Source organism: Salvelinus sp. IW2-2015, linkage group LG33, assembly GCF_002910315.2.
Source record: "Salvelinus sp. IW2-2015 linkage group LG33, ASM291031v2, whole genome shotgun sequence".
In the NCBI taxonomy this organism is placed as follows: domain Eukaryota; kingdom Metazoa; phylum Chordata; class Actinopteri; order Salmoniformes; family Salmonidae; genus Salvelinus; species Salvelinus sp. IW2-2015.
In genome coordinates this window covers 23,299,893-23,324,248 of record NC_036872.1, presented here as the reverse complement: position 1 = coordinate 23,324,248, position 24,356 = coordinate 23,299,893, and the positions used below count along the sequence as shown (strand labels likewise).

General features: G+C 42.3%; 1 protein-coding gene across 21 annotated transcripts; it reads left to right on the top strand.

Annotated features, from left to right (window-relative positions):
* The first annotated feature begins 1,807 nt into the window (after positions 1–1,807).
* LOC111957971 (uncharacterized) lies at positions 1,808–18,450 on the top strand. 21 transcript variants are annotated; one of them, XR_011474742.1, is made up of 13 exons: positions 1,808–2,049; positions 8,360–8,443; positions 8,949–9,679; positions 15,612–15,683; positions 15,777–16,016; positions 16,109–16,138; positions 16,303–16,335; positions 16,496–16,534; positions 17,078–17,103; positions 17,309–17,348; positions 17,494–17,523; positions 17,603–17,668; positions 18,056–18,450. XR_011474742.1 is itself a non-coding variant. In XM_023979092.3 (12 exons), the coding sequence occupies exons 2-12, from the start codon at positions 8,367–8,369 to the stop codon at positions 18,117–18,119; spliced, it is 1,422 nt and encodes a 473-aa protein (XP_023834860.1). In that variant the 5' UTR covers positions 1,808–2,049; positions 8,360–8,366; the 3' UTR covers positions 18,120–18,450. The 21 variants fall into 21 exon arrangements, 13 of the variants coding, with proteins under 13 accessions (XP_023834860.1, XP_023834859.1, XP_070293134.1 ...); XR_011474740.1 differs by having other exon boundaries at positions 17,063–17,103; XR_011474738.1 differs by having other exon boundaries at positions 16,989–17,103.
* Positions 18,451–24,356: the final 5,906 nt, after the last annotated feature.

Sequence of the window (24,356 nt, the reverse complement as noted above, 5' to 3'; positions counted from 1 at the left end):
ACAGATCGTCTCTCAGCTTTCCGACATATGTTATCTATTTGTTCACCATGGGTGCGTTCAGTTCGCCTCAGCGTTCGCTACGTTGCGTGACGATGTGTACTGAACGACACGTTTCCCCAAAACGGTGCGTGCCATTCTTCTGCCTTTGAGGTACYTTTTCTCCCATTTGTTGAGTGTGGCGAGTTGTGGCCTGATAAATATGGGTGTGACCAATACCAAAACTTGTGCAGCACAGTACATCCAATGAGCACACTATCTGGCAGTGGTGGAAAACGTACCCAATTGTTATACTTGAGTAAAAGTAAAGAAGTTCTTTGTTTCTGGCAATTTTGAGCCTGTAATCGAACCCACAAATGCTGATGCTGCAGATACTCAACTGGTCTAAAGAAGGCCAGTTGTATTTGTTCTTTAAAATCAGGACAACAGTTTTCAGCTGTGCTAACATAATTGCAAAAGGGTTTTCTAARGATCAATTAGCCTTTTAAAATGATAAACTTGGATTAGCTAACACAACGTGCCCTTGAAACACAGGAGTGATGGTTGCTGATAATGGGCCTCTGTACACCTATGTGTAACGCTCGTCCTCCTCCTCGTCTGAGGAGCAAGGATCGGACCAAAATGCAGCGTATTGAGAAGACATAATCTCGTTTATTTAAACGAAGACGAAGAACACTTGAACAACTACAAAATAACAAACGACGTGAACAGACCTGYATTTGKGAACAAAACACACGAACGAACGAAACAGTCCCATGTGGTACTGACACAGGAACAATCACCCACAAACAAACAGTGAGAACAGCCTACCTTAATATGGTTCTCAATCAGAGGAAACGTAAAACACCTGCCCCTAATTGAGAACCATATCAGGCTAATACATTGAACCCAACATAGAAACACATAACATAGAATGCCCACCCCAACTCACGCCCTGACCATACTAAACAAAGACAAAATAAAGGAAATAAGGTCAGGAACGTGACACTATGTAGATATTCCATAAAAAAGATGCAGTTTCCAGCTACAATAGTCATTTACAACATTAACAATGTCTAAATTGTATTTCTGATCAATTTGAAGTTATTTTAAATGGACAAAAAATTTGCTTTTCTTTCAAAAATAAGGATATTTCTAAGTGACCCCAAACTTTTGAACGGTAGTATACATAGAAAATGACTCAAGTAAAAGTCAGTCACCCAGTAAAATACTACTTGAATAAGTCTTAAAGTATTTGGTTTTAAATATACTTATATCTAAAGTATATGTAATTGCTAAAACATACTTAAGTATAAAATGTAAAATTCCTTATATTAAGCAAACCAGACGACACAATAAAAACGGATAGCCAGYGGCACTCCAACACTCAGACATTTACAAAAGAAGCATTTGTGTTTTGTGAGTCTGCCAGATCAGAGGCAGTAGGGATGACCAGGGATGTTCTCTTGATTAGTGTGTGAATTGGACCATTTTCCTGTCCTGCTAAGCATTCAAAATGTAACCAATACTTTTGGGTGTTAGGGAAAATGTATGGGGTAAAAAGTATGGGGTAAAAAATATATWTTTTTAAAGGAATGTAGTAAAAATAATACGAAATCATAAAGTACAGATACCCKAAAAAATAAGCAGTTGGCCTACWTTAAAGTATTTGTACTTAAGTACTTTACATCACTGCTTTGTGGTAACTGCCCTCTGGACCACCATAATCACAACGTTTTTCAACTGGTCGTTCATTAATACCGTAAAGTCTCTCCCGCGCGTGAGATACCTCTGCCCCGTATTCTTGCACGGTAGTCTACTACATACATTAAGGGTGTAGGCTTTTCACTAGGAACTAAATGGAACTATTTTATTTTGTCCAATAGAAACTCTAATTTTCCGTTTCTACATTGTAGCTATGAATTCACCCTATATAAATTGGCTTTAGCGGACGTTGTTAGTCACGCACCCACCGGCAACTGAAAAAGTAACGTTAGCCTACTCCAGCACTTCAAAAGTTGTAGCTGTTTCTCGCAAAGATTTACAACGTCCAGGAACCGAGATTACACACAGGTATGTCTTGAAGAGAAAGGATGTCAATAAAAAAACTACTTTTAAATAAATCGGACTAAATGTCATTTGTGCATGCAAACTCGTCGCCTTTCGTCGTTTAAAAAAAAAAAAAGAGCGAAGTTTATATTCCTCAAAGTTATTGGAAAAGTTACGTTTTTTCCGATTCTAAGACAAAAGTTCATAAAATGGAATTCTTGAAAATAAAGTTTTAGGATTTCTTCTTGGAAATGTACATAGCTGTCCTAAAGTTAACGTTAAACCCTTGTCTTGACTGGATAACGTTACTTGTCGTAACCGTTAACGTTTTACTTGCGCCACTACCACATACACACAGTTGGCTACCTGACATTTAAATGCAGCAAGAAAACMAATTCAACGCGCATAGCTAGCTAGTAATTAACTATATATTACAATATTATAGAAGTGTTAAATAGCTAGCGTCAGCTCGTCAATTTGCAAAGAGGAACTTGGCTAACGTCGTTAGCTACGTTGGCTAATGTCGTTACGCGTTAGCTGTGCATGCTAACTTAGTCCCTCTACCACGGTCTCCTATAATGCACAACACTTTCTCATCCAGCTGGTTCACATGACTAGTCTATACATTTCCTTGGTTATCCGTTTTTAATATAGCTTAGTCGGATGGCTATAATGTGTGAAAATTACGTTGTTTTTTTTTGTATAAAGGATTCGCGAGTCAACAAAAAATAAATATTCTCGAGACCAAGCAGATAAATAAAATGGAACACTTTATTATAATGGGCCAAATCCTATCATCCCTGTGACACAGGTTTATTGATTCTGGCAGGGGCGAGATGTTCGGCACAGCACCGGTCCCTGGTATGCTGGTAGCACGATTGCGGATGATTTGTTTTCAAAATAAGAGTTGCCCTGCAAAGACATGCTACATGTGTATATATATATATATATATATATATATATATATATATATATATATATATATATATATATAATACTATGGTCTCGACTAACCAAATATGATACGTTTTGGAGGGTGACTGTAGTGCATACCATGCAGCACTTGTTCAGCACCCCCTCCATAGCCCCCAATGCAAGACACTGTAATAGACTGTACATGGGATACATATATTGGCATATACAGTACACACCTTTCTAGCTGTTCCCGCTTAAGTGGGGTGGGAAATACTCAGTAGGGTCCCTGCTAGAGGTCGAACGAATATGATTTTTCAACGCCGATACTGATTATTGGAGGATCAAAAAATACAGATTAATCGGACAATTTTATTTATCTTTGTAATAATGACAATTAGAACAATACTGAATGAACACTTTTATTTTAACATAATACATCAAATCATTTTAGTCTCAAATAAGTAGTCAAACATGTTCAATTTGGTTTAAATAATGCAAAAACACAATGTTGGAGAGGAAAGTAAAAGTGCAATACAGTTCAAGTCGGAAGTTTACATACACCTTAGCCAAACACATTTAAACTCAGTTTGCCTGGCTCGTTGCGAACTGTGTGAAGACCATTTCTTCCTAACAAAGACCGTAATTAATTTGCCAGAATTTTACATAATTATGACATAACATTGAAGGTTGTGCAATTTGTTTCTCCAACCACTCCACAAATTTCATGTTAACAAACTATAGTTTTGGCAAGTCTACTTTGTGCATGACACAAGTAATTTTTCCAACAATTGTTTACAGACAGATTATTTCACTGTATCACAATTCCAGTTGGTCAGAAGTTTACATACACTAAGTTGACTGTGCCTTTAAACAGCTTGGAAAATTCCAGAAAATTGTCATGGCTTTAGAAGCTTCTGATAGGCTAAATTACATAATTTGAGTCAATTGGAGGTGTACCTGTGGATGTATTTCAAGGCCTACCTTCAAACTCAGTGCCTCTTTGCTTGACATAATGGGAAAATCAAAAGATATCAGCCAAGACCTCAGAAAAAAATTGTACACCTTCACAAGTCTGGTTCATCCTTGGGAGCAATTTCCAAATGCCTGAAGGTACCACGTTCATTTATACAAACAATAGTACGCAAGTATAAACACCATGGTACCACGCAGCCATCATACCGCTCAGGAAGGAGACACGTTCTGTCTCCTAGAGATGAATGTACTTTGGTGCGAAAAGTGCAAATCAATCCCAGAACAACAGCAAAGGACCTTCTGAAGATGCTGGAGGAAACYGGTACAAAATTATCTATATCCACAGTAAAACGAGTCCTATATTGCAACTGCACATGGGGACAAAGATCGTACTTTTTGGAGAAATGTCCTCTGGTCTGATGAAACAAAAATAGAACTGTTTGGCCATAATGACCATCGTTGTGTTTGGAGGAGAAAGTGGAGGCTTGCAAGAACACCATCTCAACCGTGAAGCATGGTGGTGGTAGCATCATGTTGTGGGGGTGCGATGCTGCAGGAGGGACTGGTGCACTTCACAAAATAGATGGCATCATGAGGCAGGAAAATTATGTGGATATATTGAAGCCACATCTCAAGACATCAGTCAGGAAGTTCAAGCTTGGTTGCAAATGGGTCTTCCAAATGGACAATGACTCCAAGCATACTTCCAAAGTTGTGGCAAAATGGCTTAAGAACAACAAAGTCAAGTATTGGAGTGGCCATCACAAAGCCCTGACCTCAATCCTATAGAAAATTGGTGGGCAGAACTGAAAAAGCGTGTGCGAGCAAGGAGGCCTTATAAACCTGACTCAGTTACACCAGCTCTGTCAGGAGGAATGGGCCAAAATTCACCCAACTTATTGTGGGAAGCTTGTGGAAGGCTTCCAGAAACGTTTGACACAAGTTAAACAATGTAAAGGCAATGTTACCAAATACTAATTGAGTATGTAAACTTCTGACCCACTGGGAATGTGATGAAAGAAATAAAAGCTGAAATCATTCTCTCTACTATTATTCTGACATTTCACATTCTTAAAATAAAGTGGTGATCCTAAAAAGGGAACTTTCACTAGTATTAAATGTCAGSAATTGTGAAAAACTGAGTTTAAATGTATTTGGCTAAGGTGTATGTAAACTTCCGACTTCAACTGCATAAACTCGGCAAAAAAAGAAACGTCCCTTTTTCACGACCCTATCTTTCTTTTCAAAGATAATTTGTAAAAATCCAAAAACTCCACAGATCTTCATTGTAAAGAGTTTAAACACCGTTTCCCATGCTTGTTCAATGACCCATAAACAATGAATGAACATGCACCTGCGGAACGGTCGTTAAGACAGTAACAGCTTACAGACGGTAGGCTATTAAGGTCACAGTTATGAAAACGTAGGACACTAAAGAGGCCTTTCTACTGACTCTGAAAAACCAAGAAATATGCATGCCAGCAAAGCCACAACACTAAACAATACATTAATTGCACTATAACGGTGACAAACGGTGCCCACAAACTGTTAGGGCCTACATGAAGCTGTCCCAACACCTTACCACTGCTACACTTGGCTTTCAGCGGAGCCTTGTTTGGCAGCAAAACAGTTCATTCTGCCTTTAAAAAAAACACATCTGATATGGCAGACTTGCTTAAGCAAATGTGGTTTCTAATGACATTTGAGATATACAAACTATGGCATAAGGGGACGATAAGAGGCCATCCGTAATTGGATTAAGATATTAATGAGCGTGCGACAGACGTAGTCATTTTCTTTGATTAGCACTTGAAATGTACAGCAACAATTCAGAACATGGGCCGTTCTTACAGTGTACTCCCTGTACAACAAGTCAGAACCGTAGGATAAATAAAGGGGCATATAAACAGACAATGAAAGCTCTTACACTATTCAATTATTACATTTCTCTAAAACAGTTAATAGGCTACATGTGCACCACCAAGCTAGAACAGTAGGCGAAATTAAGAGGTGAAACTAGACCAAATAATTATTAGGGTGAGGCACGTTGAACACCGTTTGGGTCTTTGCATGTCAAAAAAGATACGTCATAACATTATTTTAAGCGTTTAAATAAGCTTTTAATTTGACACGTCAAATAACACCGTTCTATTATAGAATTGTGTGTGTGTGCTGAATTTTCACGTTAGCCAAGCGCCACCACTATCAGTAGCGCTGTCAAAGTTGTACAAAAAAAGCTAGCAAACAAGCACARACCGGCCACGAACGATGTGTTTACAATGCCGCGTTGGTGAAAATGGACTACATTTTTAGGGTGAGGCACATGGGTCACTAACAGCTTACGACACAATACACATTACTTTCTTAGCTACAGTATACATATCTCCCTTGCATATTGCATTTTATGCAGCAGCATATAAGACATTTTTGGACTCACCTTGTGAGGTGGTGCGGTGGTCCTTTTGTGGGCTAATTTTGTCATCAGTCTGGCATTCTCTGGATTTATGGTGGGAACWAAAAAAAACACAGCCACTCCATTTCAGACCCCTTGAATTTTTCCACATTTTGTTAGTTTCCAGCCTTACTCTAAAATTGATACTTTTTTTTTGTTCATCAATCTACGCACAACARCCCATAATGACAATGTAAAAACAGGTTTAGAATTTTTTTGCCATGTAGAAATAAAACAAACTTTGYGGCATCTTTGGCAGCAATTAGTCTTGAGGTTTCTTGGGTATGATGCTACAAGCTTGGCACACCTGTATTTGGGGAGTTTCTCCCATTCTTCTCTGCAGATCCTTTATATAGACAGGTCTTTCCAAATCATGTCCAGTCAATTGAATTTACCACAGGTGGACTCCAAGTTGTAACAACATCTCAAGGATGATCAATGGAAATCGGATGCACCTGAGCTCAATTTTGAGTCTCATAGCAATTGGTCTCAATAGTTATTTACATAAGGTATTTCAGTTTTTATTTGTAATACATTTGCAAAAAATTCTAAACCCGTCTTCACTTTGTCATTATGGGGTATTGTGTGTAGAATATGGGGTATTGTTGAGTTACAGACTTATTCTACTCACAATGTGGAAAAAGTCAAGGGGCACTAATTCAAATCCAATATCTAAATGATTCATAGTATGACCATCTTAAAACAATTCCATATGTTAGCTTAGCTTCCGCCCCAAGTATTACACTCTAAAGTATGTCACAGAGGTCTATTGCAAGAAAAAAACTACATTTTTCAGTTAATGTCCATTATCGCCAATTGAGATCCTTCACTTCGGACAAGGGCATTTCCAAGCATAGAGGCGACATGGAAATTAATAATATTGAAAGTATTCTGAAAGTCCCAAAACAAATATATTCCTTATTAAATTCCCCTAAATGTTAAGCTCAGATATAAAGCAACAAAATACAAAAATGTAAACTATAAAAGTAGTGTCCCTGCCTGACAAGGATTGTCCCGAATTTCAAGAATCTCTGAGCGAATTTCCTGCTATTCTACACATTTTGCCATGAGGCTGAGAGAAAATGTTGCAATTGTAAAGCTAATTTCCTGTAATAAAACACTTAATCATGGCTTATGACGTGTTCATATACTATCTGGGGGGCCCCCCTAAAGCTCGTAGGCTCCCCAACTTTGTGTGCGAGGTGGGCTTCTTCCAGTGAAAATGGTTAATGACGCATAAGTAGTTAGAACTGCCCACGATATGGTTTATGATTGAATGTAAAATGCGATCCATATAGGAAGATAATCTTGTACCGGTAATATGGGTCAGCTTTATTGACCTGGTTGGGCGAGAAGCAAACAGTTTTTCTGTAGTAATGGTGCAACCATGACTCTATCGAATCTGCACTTGCTTTTTTTTCTCTAGCGCACTCGGAAACAACGGTACAGCTACGCTTTATTACAACAAGTATTATCTGGGAGACTTTCTTTCCTAGCCGCACAGTACTCCCAAAATAAAATTCCTGGTCTCGCACCTAAGTATTTTGATGCATATGCGATCAAATGGGTCACACTTTAGAGCCCTGCAGCCAAGTATTCTTTTCAATGGGAATATGCCATAGTAGGTCTTCCAGTTATAGACCTATCTTAGATCTACAGTAGGCTAGGTAWCTTATTTTCCAATTAGGCCTAGGTCATATAATCTCACATTTATTGTTTTAAAGAATGTCTATATTCAACCAGCAGAAGTAAATATTTTTGTTTAAAATTCATTTTTTGTCATAAATGTTGCAAGAGGAAGTATACATTAGTTTGTTGTTATCTAAAACCAGATATACCTGGTCTATCAGAGCCTACAGGGCTTTTTATCCATTTAGAATGCATATTCTTTCAATAAAACTGACAAACCTGTGTGACCAACCGGGGGATTATGTACTGTATACTATGATATCTGCATGCCATCACAGTTTGAGTTTCATTTGTTATCTCTTATAGATTATCCATGGCACGTGGTGGTACTGAATGCGATAGCCCTGTGGTGCATAGGGAGAGGGAATGCCATACCATGCAGAAACTCAAGTAAGTGTGTGTTCCATGTATTAAAAAACATTGAGTTGGGATTGGGAACAACTCCAGGGCTTTGGATAAGTGGAACATATGGTTTTTACTTGTCCAATTGACAATTATTTAACAAAGCACTCGTGTGACTAAGGCTCAATTAATTTCTCCCAATCTGTTTGCTACAGCCAACGCACTGGACATATTCACATAGCATAGTGATAGATGGCGCCACCGTAATTTAAATTCAGAAATTGGGAGTTGAGTGCACCACATCAAATCTGGAGGCCACTTAAAAATTAAAAATAAAGGTTTTATAATAAAAWAAAAWAAATCTAGTTCTGATCAGAGTAATTTTTGATGTTGTGAGTTATTTATTCGTTTTTTACTTGCCGCGGACAAGCCTTGATGTCCAGCCCTGAACCCCATAGAAAGACAAGCGCTAACATGGCAAATAGTTATAATATTAGTTAATATAATTATTAAATATTCATTTGTTTCCCTTTTTTTTTTTTCTCTCTCCAAGATTTGCACAGGAAACGAGTACATTGCCTAAAAWGAGCCATGCGTTGCCGACCTGCACCAGTGATGATGGCCCTATAGTTTGGGGGTTTTCTGAAGAACGACCCATAAATAAAATAGGAAAATCAACAAATAAAAAATGGTATAACAATGCAGAGCTAAAGCAGAGCCTTAGGGAGACTGGGGTGGAGAAAGGTGTAGAGGAAAAGGCAAGCACTGCAAATGGGGAAAGTAGTGGAGGGAATGTTGAAGAGTTGAAGGGGGATATAGCTGAAAATGAACTGGAGGAAAAGAGTGATGCTTTAGTTGTACAAGTAGAGTATGTGGGTGACAAAGCCAGTGTGGAGTACAGAGAGGGAGATGGTCTTGCCCCAGGGGGAGTAGAGGAGGTGACTGAGATGGCTGCTAAGGTGGAGTTTGAAGATGGGATGAGAGCTGAGATGAAAGGGGGAAAGGGGACAGACCGTTATGAGTCAGGGGAGGAGGTCGTCGCTGAGAGGGCTGTGAAGAGAGAGATTGAAGAGAAAGATACAGAGGGAAAACGCATCCTAGAGAAAGAACACAAGGTGGCTCCCAAGAGGAAGAATATAAGGAAACGCAGACGATCAGCCAAACCTCAACGTGACAAAGAGGCAAATTCCAGTGCTTCCTTTGTAGAGACCGTTCTRTTATGGCTGTTGACAGTTTTCCTATGGTGGCAGGCCTTCTCGTCAAGGAAGTTCCCTTTGTCCGTATGTAAGTTGTAAGATACACTGCATTCGGGAAGTATTCAGACCCCTTTTTCCACATTTTGTTACGTTACAGCCTTGTTCTAAAATGGATGTCACTTTTTTCTCTCAAATCTACACACAATACCCCATAATGACAAAGCAAAAACAGGTTTTGAGATTTTTTGTGTGCAAATTTCTGAAGAAAAAAAACGTAGCACATTTACTTAAGTATTCTGACCCTTTACTCAGTACTTTGTTGAAGCACCTTTGGCAGCGATTACAGCCTTGTCTTCTAGGGTATGACGTTACAAGCTTGGCGCACCTGTATTTGMGGAGTTTCTCCTATTCTTCTCTGCAGATCCTTTCAAACTCTGTCAGGTTGAATGGGGAGTGTCGCTGCACAGCTATTTTCAGGTCTCTCCAGAGATGTTTGATGGGGTTGATGTCCGGGCTCTGGCTGTGCCACTCAAGGACATTCAGAGACTTGTCCCAAAGCCACTCCTGTGATGTCTTGGCTGTGTGCTTAGGGTCATTGTCCTCTTGGAAGGTGAACCTTCGTTTCAGCCTGAGGTCCTGAGATCTCTGGAACGGGTTTTCATCAAGGATCTCTCTGTACTTTGCTCCGTTCATCTTTCCCTCTATCCTGACTCTGAGTGGACTTCTAGTCCGACTCAGGGGCGTGCACACCACCCACTGCTTCCGAGCATATTACTCGCTAATGTTCAGTCTCTCGATAATAAAATTGACGAGCTCAGGGCGAGGATTTCCTTCCAGAGAGACATCAGGGATTGTAACATACTCTTTTTCATGGAAACATGGCTCTCTTGGGATATACTGTCTGAGTCTGTACAGCCAGTTGGGTTCTCAGTTCATCGCGCAGACAGGAGTAAAGAACTCTCCGGGAAGAAGAAAGGCGGGGGTGTATGCTTCATGATTAACTACTCATGGTGTGATAACATACAGGAACTCAAGTCCTTTTGTTCACCCGACCTAAAATACCTCAATCAAATGCCGACCGTATTACCTCCCAAGGGAATTCTCTTCGGTTATAGTCACAGCCGTGTATATTCCCCCTCAAGCTGATTCCACAACAGCCCTCAAAGAACTTCACTGGACTTTATGCAAACTGGAAAGCACATTTATTGTAGCTGGGGATTTTAACAAAGCAGATTTGAGGAAAACGCTACTGAAGTTATATCAACAATTTTTTTGAAGTACTTGTGCTGCTAAAACACTCGACCATTGCTACTCCGACTTCCAGGATGCCTACAAGGCCCTCCCTTTCCCTCCTGCAAATCTGATCCTGCCTTCCTCCCTTCCTATAGGCAGAAACTCAAACAGGAAGTACCTGTGCTAAGGACTATTCAACGCTGGTCTGAACAATTGTAATCCATGCTTCAAGATTGTTTTGATCACGTGGACTGGGATATGTTCCAGGGTAGCCTCTGAGAATAACAGCCGAATATACTGATATGGTGACTGAGTTTATCAGGAAGTGTATATTAGATATTGTACCCACTGTGACTATTAAAACCTACCCTAACCAGAAACTGTGGATAGATGGCACCATTCGCGCAAAACTGAAAGCGTGAACCACCGTTTTTAACCATGGCAAGGTGACTGAGAATATGGCCGAATACAAACAGTTGTTCCCTCAAGGCAATCAAACAGACAAAACATCATTATAGAGACAAAGTGGAGTCACAATTCAACGGCTCAGACACGAGACGTCTGTGGCAGGGTCTATAGACAATCACGGACTACAAAGGGAAAACCTGCCACGTTGCGGATAACACTGTACCACCGACGCGGCCCGCTACTACGGTTCTCCTTCTCCATGGCTGACGTGAGTAAGACATTTAAACATGTTAACCCTTGCAAGGCTACTGGCCCAGACGGCATCCCTAGCCTCATCCTTAGAGCATGCGCAGACCAGCTGGCTGGAGTGTTTACGGACATATTCAATCTCTCCCTATCCCAATCTGCTGTCCCCACATGCTTCAAGATGTCCACCATTGTTCCTGTACCCAAGAAATCAAAGMTAACTGAACTGACTATCGCCACCGTAGCACTCACTTCTGTCATCATGAAGTGCTTTGAGAGACTAGTCAAGGATCATATCAACTCCACCTTAKCTGTCACCCTAAACCCTCTAAAATGTACTTACCACCCCAATAGATCCACAGACGATGCTATCGTCATCACACTGCCCTATCCCATCTGGACAAGAGGAATACCTATGTATGAATGCTGTTCATTGACTATAGCTCAGCATTCAACACCATAGTACTAGAGGTCGACCGATTATGATTTTTCAACACCGATACCGATTTTAGTTTTTTGTGTGTTTTTATTCTCTTTTTTTTCTTTAAAAAATAATAATATTTGTAATAATGACAATTACAACAATACTGAATTAACACTTATTTTAACTTAATATAATACATCAATACAATCTATTTAGTCTCAAATAAATAATGAAACATGTTCAATTTGGTTTAAATAATGCAAAAACAAAGTGTTGGAGAAGAAAGTAAAAGTGCAATATGTGCCATGTAAAAAAGCTAACGTTTAAGTTCCTTGCTCAGAACATATGAAAGCTGGTGGTTTCTTTTAACATGAGTCTTCAATATTCCCATGTAAGAAGTTTTAGGTTGTAGTTATTATAGGACTATTTCTCTCTATACCATTTGTATTTCATATACCTTTGACTATTGGATGTTCTAATAGGTACTTTAGTATTGCCAGCCTAATCTTGGGAGTTGATAGGCATGAAGTCATAAACAGCGCAATGCTTGAAGCACAGCGAAGATCTGCTGGCAAATGCAGGAAAGTGCTGTTTGAATGAATGCTTACGAGCCTGCTGCTGCCTACCACCGCTCAGTCAGACTGCTCAATCAAATCATCGACTTAATTATAATATAATAACACACAGAAATACGAGCTTTAGGTCATTAAAATGGTAAAATCTGGAAACTATCATTTAGAAAACAAAACGTTTATTCTTTCAGTGAAATACGGAACCGTTCCGTATTTTATCTAACGGGTGGCATCCCTAAGTCTAAATATAGCTGTTACATTGCACAACCATCAATGTTATGTCATAATTATTATGTACAATTKTGGCAAATTAATTACGGTCTTTGTTAGGAAGAAATGGTCTTCTCACAGTTCGCAACGAGCCAGGCGGCCCYAACTACTGCATATACCCTGACTCTGCTTGCACAGAACGCAAGACACAATTTCCCTAGTTAAAAGAAATTCATGTTAGCAGGCAATATTAACTAAATATGCATGTTTAAAAATATACACTTGTGTATTGATTTTAAGAAAGGCATTGATGTTTATTGTTAGGTACACATTGGCACGACAGTGCTTTTTTCGCGAATGCACTTGTTAAATCACCCGTTTGGCGAAGTAGGCTGTGATTCAATGATAAATTAACAGGCACCGCATCGATTATATGCAACGCAGGACAAACTAGTAATATCATCAACCATGTGTAGTTAACTAGTGATTATGTTAAGATTGATTGTTTTTTATAAGATAAGTTTAATGCTAGCTAGCACCTTACCTTGGCTCCTTGTGGAGTGCAATGTAATCGGTCATAATCGGTGTCCAAAAATGCAGATCACCAATTGTTATGAAAATTTGAAATCGGCCCTAAMTAATCGGTCGACCTCTACATAGTACCCTCCAAGCTCATCATTAAGCTCGGGGCCTGTCATGCCAAATGTACCCTGCCAAATAGTGTCTCCCTCTACGTCACAATGGGATTCGATAAAATATTAGCGTCCGTTGCTATTTCAACGTTGTGATGACCTAATGATTAGAATTTTGGAGATCATTACAGCCTAAATGTTATTTTCATCATCACTATGCAAACCAGGCTGATTTCAATAACATGGGCTGGATCAGTGGTTCCGTCATAGTACTCCGCCTTGTTGGAAAGATCAAATCTCCTTGAGGGATGCCATTTAAAGTGCAAGCTTCATACAAACAGAAAGCAGCTACAATAGCAGTTAGTTAGCTAACTTAGATAACATTAGCTAATTAAAACTGTCTGGCTGAGTTAAATGAGTAGCTAGCAATATCAATATAAAAACAGCTTAAATTATTTATGTTTAACAATATTTTCTTGAAGACAAATATATGGTAAAGAAAGTGTTCTCTTTACAGTCTTTTGGGTCCTCTGAAGCAGCAGGTTGTCACTGTCAAGAACAACGTTCTTGGAGAGCAATTCTGAGGAAATAATTTTGCGCGGACTGAGCGAGCGCTTCTGAGGTGAAATAGAACTAGAACTGCCGGCGTCCTCCTTCCTTCGACTGCTATGAGGTAACCAAGCAACCAGCTTAGTAACATGTTGGTTCATTACGTAATCTGGTCAGAATGTTGCAAATTCTAGCAACAGAAGTTAGAACTCATAGAATCCCATTGTGACATAGAGGGGGACAATATTTGACCAGGGGACATTATTTGGCATGCCAGGCCCTGGATCTGAACCCCGCCCTGTGCAACTGGGTCCTGGACTTCCTGACGGGCCGCCCCCAGGTGGTGAAGAGAGGAAACATCTCCACTTAGCTGATCCTCAACACGGGCCCCACAAGGATGCGTGCTCAGCCCCCTTCTGCACTCCCTGTTCACCCATGACTGCGTGGCCACGCACGCCTCCAACTCAATCAAGTTTGCAGACGACACAACAGTAGTAGGCCTGAATGGCAACAATGATGAGACAGCCTACAGGGAGGAGGTGAGGGCCCTGGGAGTGTGGTGCCAGGAAAACAACCTCTCACTAAACGTCAACAAAACAAAGGAGATGATCGTGGAAACAGCAGAGGGAGCACCCCCCATCCACATCGACAGGACCGCAGTGGAGAAAGTGGAAAGCTTCAAGTTCCTTTGTGTATATATCACTGACAAACTGAAATGGTCCACCCACACAGACAGCGTAGAAGGCGCAACAGTGCCTCTTCATCTTCAGGAGGCTGAAGAAATTTGGCTTGAAAAACCCTCACAAACGTTTACAATTGAGAGCAGTCTGTCGGGCCGCAACCACAGGGCTCTCCAGAGGGTGGTGCAGTCTTCTCAACGTATCGGGGGCAAACGACCTGCCTCCAGGACACTTACAGCACCCGATGTCACAGGAAGGCCAAAAGGTAATCAAGGACAACAACCACCTGAGCCGCAGCCTGTTCACCCCACTATCATATAGAAGGCTGTCAGTACAGGTGCATCAAAGCTGGAACCGAGAGAAGCTGTTTTTCAGTCTATCAAGGCCATCAGACTGTTAAATAGCCATCAGTAGCACCTTAGAGGCTGCTGCCCTATATACATAAACTTGAAATCACTGGCCACTTTAAAAATGTTTACATGTTTTGTATTATTCATCWCATATGTATATATTCTACTGTATCTTAGTCTATGCCGCTGCGACATTGCACGTCCAAATATTTATATATTCTTAATTCCATTCCTTTACTTTGGATTTGTGTGTATATTGAATTTACCACAGGTGGAACATCTCAAGGATGATCAATGGAAACAGGATGCACTTGAGATCAATTTTGAGTATAATAGCAAAGGGTCTGAATACCTATGTAAATAAAGTATTTGTTTTTTACATTTTTTATAAATTTGCAAAAATGTCTAAGCCTGTTTTTGCTTTGTCATTGTGTGTGTGTGAATTTTTATTTGATCCATTTAGAACAAGGCTGTAATGTAACAAAAAGGGAAGGGGTCTGAATACTTTGCAAATGCGTTGTATGTACATGTAAGATGTTCATCTTTGTGAGCCATGGTCTGGGTCAATTCTATTTGAATTTAGGAAGTAAACTGAAATTCTAATTCAACATTTTCTCAGAGAAGCATTGAGAATTGTAATTTCAGTTTACTTTCTGAATTCAAATGATGTGATCCATATGCTATAGATATGCCTGTAATATTTTGTTTCACTGTAGGGATTGTATTTTTGATATTCATGTCCAGGATGGCATGTGGCGTTGAGGGTCTCTTTATTGATACAAGCAACGGTGAGGATTGTTTTTTTTTTAGCAATACTTAATTGTTTTGTATATTTAGCAGAACAGGTATTTGTTGTGCCTTGTCTTTGTGTGCCATTGTAGATCACTGGAATGTGTCATGCATTGCATGTAAGAGTCCTGAGTGTGCTGCTGCTGTGAATAAGATATGGTGTGGGGAGGATGAGCTGTTGAAGGGTTTACCGATTCCACTCTGCACAAGCATTCCTCAAAAGCCGAAGACTGCTTGCCACCATGATGGTCGGGCATTTGTGCTTATGGTTAAGGCGGTCAACGAGTGTAATATGGAATATTTGGATAACCATGTCTCCTCTGAGAAGACAGGTAGACTTCAACTGAAGACATTTTTAACCATGTCCATTGTGAGCCTTGATGTTTTTAAATGTTTAACATTTATGCAACTTATTATGTTTCAGAGTGTCCACCATTGTTGGAGGCTATTCAAGGTATAAACAGTGAGTTTCTGTGCAAGGCAATGTCTCTGTCCATAGGGTCTGTCTGTGTGCAACAAAAACATGTTTGAGTTAACCTCAAATATTTAATTTTGATCGTTTTAGGGTTTGTGAGTCTTATTTTGTCTATTGTAACTCTCCCCTTGTTCTTTACACAGGCAACAACACTTTGTCACCCCCACCTCTCAATGGTGAGCTACATTAAAACAGAAGGGTTAGGTTTTAACTGTATTATTCTGAATTATAGCATGATTAACCTCAATCTCTGGTCTTCAACTGCTGAAGACCAGAGATTGCGTTCAAACGGCCCTGTTTGTACAATTAAACAATTGCGATTTTCTGTTCCCATAGGTTCATCGTCTGTAGGCGTCATTGTCGCATCAGTTCTTAGTAAGTTACACTTACATCTTAAATGGGATTCTTTTGGGGGGGGGGGGGCAAGCCTTTTGCTCCCTTGCTTCTTGCCGATGGAATGCTCTCCCTTACCCTCTGAGAGKCCCTCCACCAATCCAAACGTTTAAAATGGGCCTTAAAAACCCACTTTTACAGACTATTTCTCATAGGCCTAGTCCTAATCTGAAGTATTTTTAGCTATTGCAATAAAATGTTTTTGCCTAAGTAGAGCCTTGAGAAGAATTCTGAAATGAAAAGCACTATCCACGTTATGTTTATTGTAAATAATTGAGGGCTCTGCTACTGTTTTTCCTGTTGCCGCTGGCATGGCTGGGGTTATTCCTTTGCTAGTATTGCTACAGTACTTCTACAGAATACGTCATGAATTTGTATATTTTGTGAAGCTGGTCTGGCCGGCATAACTAATAACAATGATTGCTTGAGGGTTAAGCTTTCATGCTGCTGTATCTGCTTCTGCTCTTGCCATGGTCTCCTGTATTCTTCTGCTTATTTCCTGGGCTTGAGTGCCTGACCCTGCAGGGATTATCCTGTTACGAGGTGACATGGTGAGATATTAGTTTCTTTAGAATATCTTCCACATTATATTCACCTGATACTTACTCAGTTCCATGTTGAAATTATTGCTTCATCTATAGTTCCAGGTGCAGTTTAGTACCATTAGAGCCTGCATGACTCCTCTCTAATGCTAGGATCACAGTATTAAGTCTTTGAAAGTAATYTTTATGATTAATTGGCACTCATCTCTGTCAGGCTTTGTTGGTGTCATTGGTGTCGTTGCAGTCTATTTGAGGTATGTTCTGTTAAAGTTGTTCTTAGTCGTGCTTAGACACACACAGATATTCATACTAGAACTTTCATAAAATATTCACTGTCTTTTAGAATAAGCTTTTATTCTCTCCGTTACAAGTTAAAACACTGCATCTGTCTCCCTACAGACAAAAGCATCAGGGTGCCAGTAGAAACCAGTAAGTCTAATATTTATGGTTTTAATCATAATCAGATGTAAGATATATTGAGTGATCACTGCTGCATGTTTTGCTGCAGAGATGAAGAGACTGAGATGAGTGGTCTGAACAACGGTACCAATCAGAATGGAGGTCCTGCCAATAGGTATAGTAGAGAACAATATTTGCCTACCTGGGGTGCGTTCAGTATGACRGAACGGTGTGCAAGGCTGAATTCAATGGAAACTATACTGTACTTAACGACCAATTGAAAAACGTAGTGATTATGATGACCCAGAGGGCGATTTCAAATGGTCACACCCATATTGATCAGGCTACAACACGCCGCACCCACCCAACGGGAGCAAACGTTCACCAAAGGTTGTTGAAGATTGCGCACCGTTTTGGAGAAACGTGCTGTTCAGTACGCACCATCACGCAACATAGCAAAAGTTGAAGCGAACTGAACACATCCCAGGTAATAGTAATGATATTGTATTTTGCTACTCAACWMTGATTTGCCATGTCAATGACATGTATCTTGTTCCTTTAGAGACAATAATGAAGAGGTGGCTGTGAACATGCTTGAGAGCCCCCTGAGCCATCGCCAGCAATGAGGGCCCGTGGAGCTGTCTCTGGCAGCATGGTTAGCATAGAGACTATGCTACTGATTGTCCTTGCTCGTCTATGAAGTGTTTTTTTTTCTGTTCATGTCCAAAATGTGGCACATCTTACATTTTCATTTCAACAGATAGTGCGTGTTTGTGTAACTCTTGTGTTTTCAACATATTTCAGTGCGGAACATAGATGGCATAAGACCCTGATTTTATTGATCAGGGAAAAGGGAATGCAAATTATTAAGGGAACTGCTTTGGGGCTTCACATTTTTTGCTTTTTTCCATTCTATGGCTTACTTGTTCAAATAAATAAAAGAATGAATGAATGACAGTAGCCTAATTGTTGATCAACCAACCCTTATGTTATATCTCCAAGATGGCGTAGCAGTCGGACGTGTGTTTGTCTTGTCCCGTGTAAATAGTCCTCGTATTTTTCGTATACATTTCGTATATATTTTAATTTCACTTTCCATCTAGGAACTGAATATACATTCCTACATTCCGCCTCACCCAATGTGGTACGGACCTGCTATTTTTTATACTTTAGAACCGTAACCCCAATCAGAAGCTAGCCAGATAACTAGCTACTAGTAGTTAGCCACTGCTGCGGTCTTCACCTTAACTCGGACACAGCCAGCTTCAGCTCGGGCCAATACCTGCCAGTCTGAAGCGCGATATCAACCCAGAGCATATAGGACTGCTTTTTCTCTACCACATCACAGGATTCCTGACGCAAGCTCTGGACAATTACACCGTATCATCACAGCTAGCTAGCTGCAACCGAGTGGCTACTACTGGCTAACACCTCTGTCCCGAAGCAAGCACACATTAGCCTTGAGCTAGCCTGAGTTAGGCCCATCTGCCGGCTAGCCGAAGAGGTCTACCAGCGAATTCTTGGGCTACAATACCTCTTTTGCCAATTGGACTGGACCTTTTTTTGCCGACACAGAGCCCTGCCAATCCATCACAACTGGTCTAAATCAGCTACAAGCTATTTAGCCATTTTTTGCCGCTGCTAGCAGCTTTTACCTTCTGCACAGACACCAGCCCTGTTATTAGCCTGGATATTACTCACCAATTTACCAGCATCGGACTGTCTCTCGACAACAACGCCGGATTCCTGCCGTAATCCCTGAGCCACTACTTCTGATCCTCACAGCTAGCTTGCAGCTGGCACTGCCACGAAGCTAGCACCAGTTAGCAAACACAATTCACAACCTTCTTTTCGCCATCGCCATCCGGCTTGGATTCTCTGTCGACACGACCCAGTCTGAGCAGACCCCCTCCGTCTGAGCAGACCACCCCCCGGGTACTAATTTAAACGCCGGTGCTAGCTTAGTGGAGGCCTCCCTGCTCCATCTACGGCTGCCCCCTGGACATTATGATCACTTGGCTACATAGCTGATGCCTGCTTGACTGTCCATTAATTCACGGTACTCCATTCTGTTTATTTGTGTTTTATCTGTCGGTCTGTGGCTTTAACTCAGGATCTGTGTGTAGTTAATCCGACCCTCTCTGCCTAGTGTCGCCATTTTTACCTGTTGTTGCTGTGTTAGACTAGACCCGTTATTGCTGCTGTTATCTTACTGTTGTTTTAGCTAGTCTCCCAATCAAGACCTGCAATCACTTTATGCCTTATTGTATGTCTCTCAAATATCAATATGCCTTGCATACTGTTGTTCAGGCTAGTTATCATATCATTGTTTTGGTTTGCAATGGACCCCGTAGTTCCACTCTCCGTACCTCTGATACTCCTTTGTCCCCCCCACACATGCGGTGACCTCACCCATTGAGACCAGCATGTGAGATACAACCTCTCTTATCATCACCCAGTGCCTGGGCTTGCCTCCGCTGTACCGTGCCCACCATACCCCTGTCTGCACATTATGCCCAGAATCTATTCTACACGCCATAAATCTGCTCCTTTTATTCTTTGTCCCCAACGCTCTAGGCGACCAGTTTTGATAGCCTTTAGCCGCACCCTCATCCTACTACTCTCTGTTCCTCGGGTGATGTGGAGGTAAACCCAGGCCCTGCATGTCCCCAGTCACCCTCATTTGTTGACTTCTGTGATCGAAAAAGCCTTGGCCTCATGCATGTCAACATCAGAAGCCTCCTCCCTAAGTTTGCCTTACTCACCGCTTTAGCACACTCTGCCAACCCTGATGTCCTTGCCGTGTCCGAATCCTGGCTTAGGAAGGCCCCAAAAATTCTGGGATTTCCATACCCAACTATAACACTTTCCGTCAAGATAGAACTCGCAAAGGGGGAGGAGTTGCAATCTACTGCAGAGATAGCCTGCAAAGTTCTGCATACTTTCCAGGTCTATGCCCAAACAGTTCGAACTTCTAATTTTAAAAATTAATTCTCCAGAAATAAGTCTCTCACTGTTGCCGCCTGCTACCGACCCCCTCAGCTCCCAGCTGGCCCTGGACACCATCTGTGAATTGATCGCTCCCCATCTAGCTTCAGAGTTTGTTTCTGTTAGGTGACCTAAACTGGGATATGCTTAACACCCGGCAGTCCTACATCCAAGCTTGATGCCCTCAATCTCACACAAATCATCAAGGAACCCACCAGGTACAACCCTAAATCCGTAAACATGGGTTAATAGACATTATCTGACCAACCTGCCCTCCAAATACACTCTGCTGTCTTCAATCAAGATCTCAGCGATCACTGCCTCATTGCCTGTATCCGCCACGGGTCCGCGGTCAAACGACCACCCCTCATCACTGTCAAACGCTCCCTAAAACACTTCTGCGAGCAGGCTTTCTAATCGACCTGGCCGGGTACCCTGGAAGGATATTGACCTCATCCCGTCAGTTGAGGATGCCTGGTCATTTTTAAAAGTTACTTCCTCACACTATTAGACAAGCATGCTCCGTTAAAAAAATGCAGAACCAAGAACAGATATAGCCCTTGTTCACTCCAGACCTGACTGCCTCGACCAGCACAAAAACATCCTGTGGGAACTGCAATAGCATCGAAGAGCCCCGCGATATGCAACTGTTCAGGGAAGTCAGGAACCAATACACGCAGTCAGTCAGGAAAGCAAAGGCCAGCTTTTTCAAGCAGAAATTTGCATCCTGTAGCTTAACTCCAAAAAGTTCTGGATACTGTAAAGTCCATGGAAAACAAGAGCACCTCCCCAGCTGCCCACTGCACTGAGGCTAGGTAAACGGTCACCACTGATAAGTCCGTGATAATCGAAAACTTCAACAAACATTTTTCAATGGCTGGCATGCCTTCCTCCTGGCGACTCCAACCTTGGCCAACAGCCCCGCCGCTGCTACTCGCCCAAGCCTCCCCAGCTTCTCCTTTACCCATATCCAGATAGCAGATGTTCTGAAAGAGCTGGAAAACCTGGACCATACAAATCAGCTGGGCTTGACAATCTGGACCCCCTATTTCTGAAACTGTCCGCCGCCATTGTCGCACCCCTATTACCAGCCTGTTCAACCTCTCCTTCGTATCATCTGAGATCCCCAAGGATTGGAAAGCTGCCGCGGTCATCCCCCTCTTCAAAGGGGGAGACACCCTGGACCCAAACTGTTACAGACCTATATCCATCCTGCCCTGCCTATTAGGTCTTCGAAAGCCAAGTCAACAAACAGATCACTGACCATCTCGAATCCCACCGTACCTTCTCCGCTGTGCAATCCGGTTTCCGAGCCGGTCACGGGTGCACCTCAGCCACGCTCAAGGTACTAAACGATATCATAACCGTACGATAAAAGACATTACTGTGCAGCCGTCTTCATCGACCTGGCCAAGGCTTTCCGACTCTGTCAATCACCATATTCTTATCGGCAGACTCAGTAGCCTCGGTTTTTCTAATGACTGCCTTGCCTGGTTCACCAACTACTTTGCAGACAGAGTTAGTGTGTCAAATCGGAGGGCATGTTGTCCGGTCCTCTGGCAGTCTATGGGGGTACACAGGGTTCAATTCTCGGGCCGACTCTTTTCTCTGTATACATCAATGATGTTGCTCTTGCTGCGGGCGATTCCCTGATCCACCTCTACGCAGACGACACCATTCTATATACTTCCGGCCCTTTTGGACACTGTGCTATCTAACCTAAACGAGCTTCAATGCCATACAACACTCCTTCCGTGCCTCCAACTGCTCTTAAACGCTAGTAAAACCAATGCATGCTTTTCAACCGTTCGCTGCCTGCCCCGAGCCGCCCGACTAGCATCACACCTGGACGGTTCCGACCTAGAATATGTGGACATCTATAAGTACCTAGGTGTCTGGCTAGACTGCAAACTCTCCTTCCAGACTCATATCAAACATCTCCAATCCAAAATCAAATCAAGAATCGGCTTTCTATTCCGCAACAAAGCCTCCTTCCTCACGCGCCCAAACTTACCTAGTAAAACTGACTATCCTACCGATCCTCGACTTCGGCGATGTCATCTACAAAATAGCTTCCAATACTCTACTCGGCAAACTGGATGCAGTTTATACAGTGCCATTCGTTTTGTTACTAAAGCACCTTATACGACCCACCACTGCGACCTGTATGCCCTAGTCGGCTGGCCCTCGCTACATGTTCGTCGTCAGACCCACTGGCTCCAGGTCATCTACAAGGCTATGCTAGGTAAAGTGCCGCCTTATCTCAGTTCACTGGTCACGATGGCTACACCCACCGCAGCACGCGCCCAGCAGGTGTATCTCACTGATCATCCCTAAAGCCAAAACCTAATTTGGACGCCTTTCCTTCCAGTTCTCTGCTGCCTGCGCCTGGAACGAATTGCAAAAATCTCTGAAGTTGGAGACTTTTATCTCCCTCAACAACTTTAAAAATCTGCTACCGAGCAGCTAACCGATCGCTGCAGCTGTACATAGTCCATCTGTAAATCCCACCCAATTTACCTACCTCACCCCCATACTGCTTTTATTTATTTACTTTTCTGCTCTTTTGCACACCAGTATTCTTACATTTACATTTACATTTAAGTCATTTAGCAGACGCTCTTATCCAGAGCGACTTACAAATTGTGTGCATTCACTTTATGATATCCAGTGGAAACCACTTTACAATAGTGCATCTAACTCTTTTAAGGGGGGGGTTAGAAGGATTACTTTATCCTATCCTAGGTATTCCTTAAAGAGGTGGGGTTTCAGGTGTCTCCGGAAGGTGGTGATTGACTCCGCTGACTTGGCGTCGTGAGGGAGTTTGTTCCACCATTGGGGTGCCAGAGCAGCGAACAGTTTTGACTGGGCTGAGCGGGAACTGTACTTCCTCAGAGGTAGGGAGGCGAGCAGGCCAGAGGTGGATGAACGCAGTGCCCTTGTTTGGGTGTAGGGCTGATCAGAGCCTGAAGGTACGAGGAGGTGCCGTTCCCTCACAGCTCCGTAGGCAAGCACCATGGTCTTGTAGCGGATGCGAGCTTCAACTGGAAGCCAGTGGAGAGAGCGGAGGAGCGGGGTGACGTGAGAGAACTTGGGAAAGTTGAACACCAGACGGGCTGCGGCGTTCTGGATGAGTTGTAGGGGTTTAATGGACAGGCAGGGAGCCCAGCCAACAGCGAGTTGCAGTAATCCACGGGAGATGACAAGTGCCTGGATTAGGACCTGCGCCGCTTCCTGCGTGAGGCAGGGTCGTACTCTGCGAATGTTGTAGAGCATGAACCTACAGGAACGGGTCCCGCTTGATGTTAGTTGAGAACGACAGGGTGTTGTCCAGGATCACGCCAAGGTTCTTAGCACTCTGGAGGAGGACACAATGGAGTTGTCAACCGTGATGGCGAGATCATGGAACGGGCAGTCCTTCCCGGGGGAAGAGCAGCCTCGTCTTGCCGAGGTTCAGCTTGAGGTGGTGATCCGTCATCCACACTGATATGTCTGCCAGACATGCAGAGATGCGATTCACCACCTGGTTATCAGAGGGGGGAAAGGAGAAGATTAATTGTGTGTCGTCTGCATAGCAATGATAGGAGAGACCATGTGAGGATATGACAGAGCCAAGTGACTTGGTGTATAGCGAGAATAGGAGAGGGCCTAGAACAGAGCCTGGGGGACACCAGTGGTGAGAGCACGTGGTGCGGAGACAGATTCTCGCCACGCCACCTGGTAGGAGCGACCTGTCAGGTAGGACGCAATCCAAGCGTGGGCCGCGCCGGAGATGCCCAGCTCGGAGAGGGTGGAGAGGAGGATATGATGGTTCACAGTACAAAGGCAGCCGATAGGTCTAGAAGGATGAGAGCAGAGGAGAGAGAGTTAGCTTT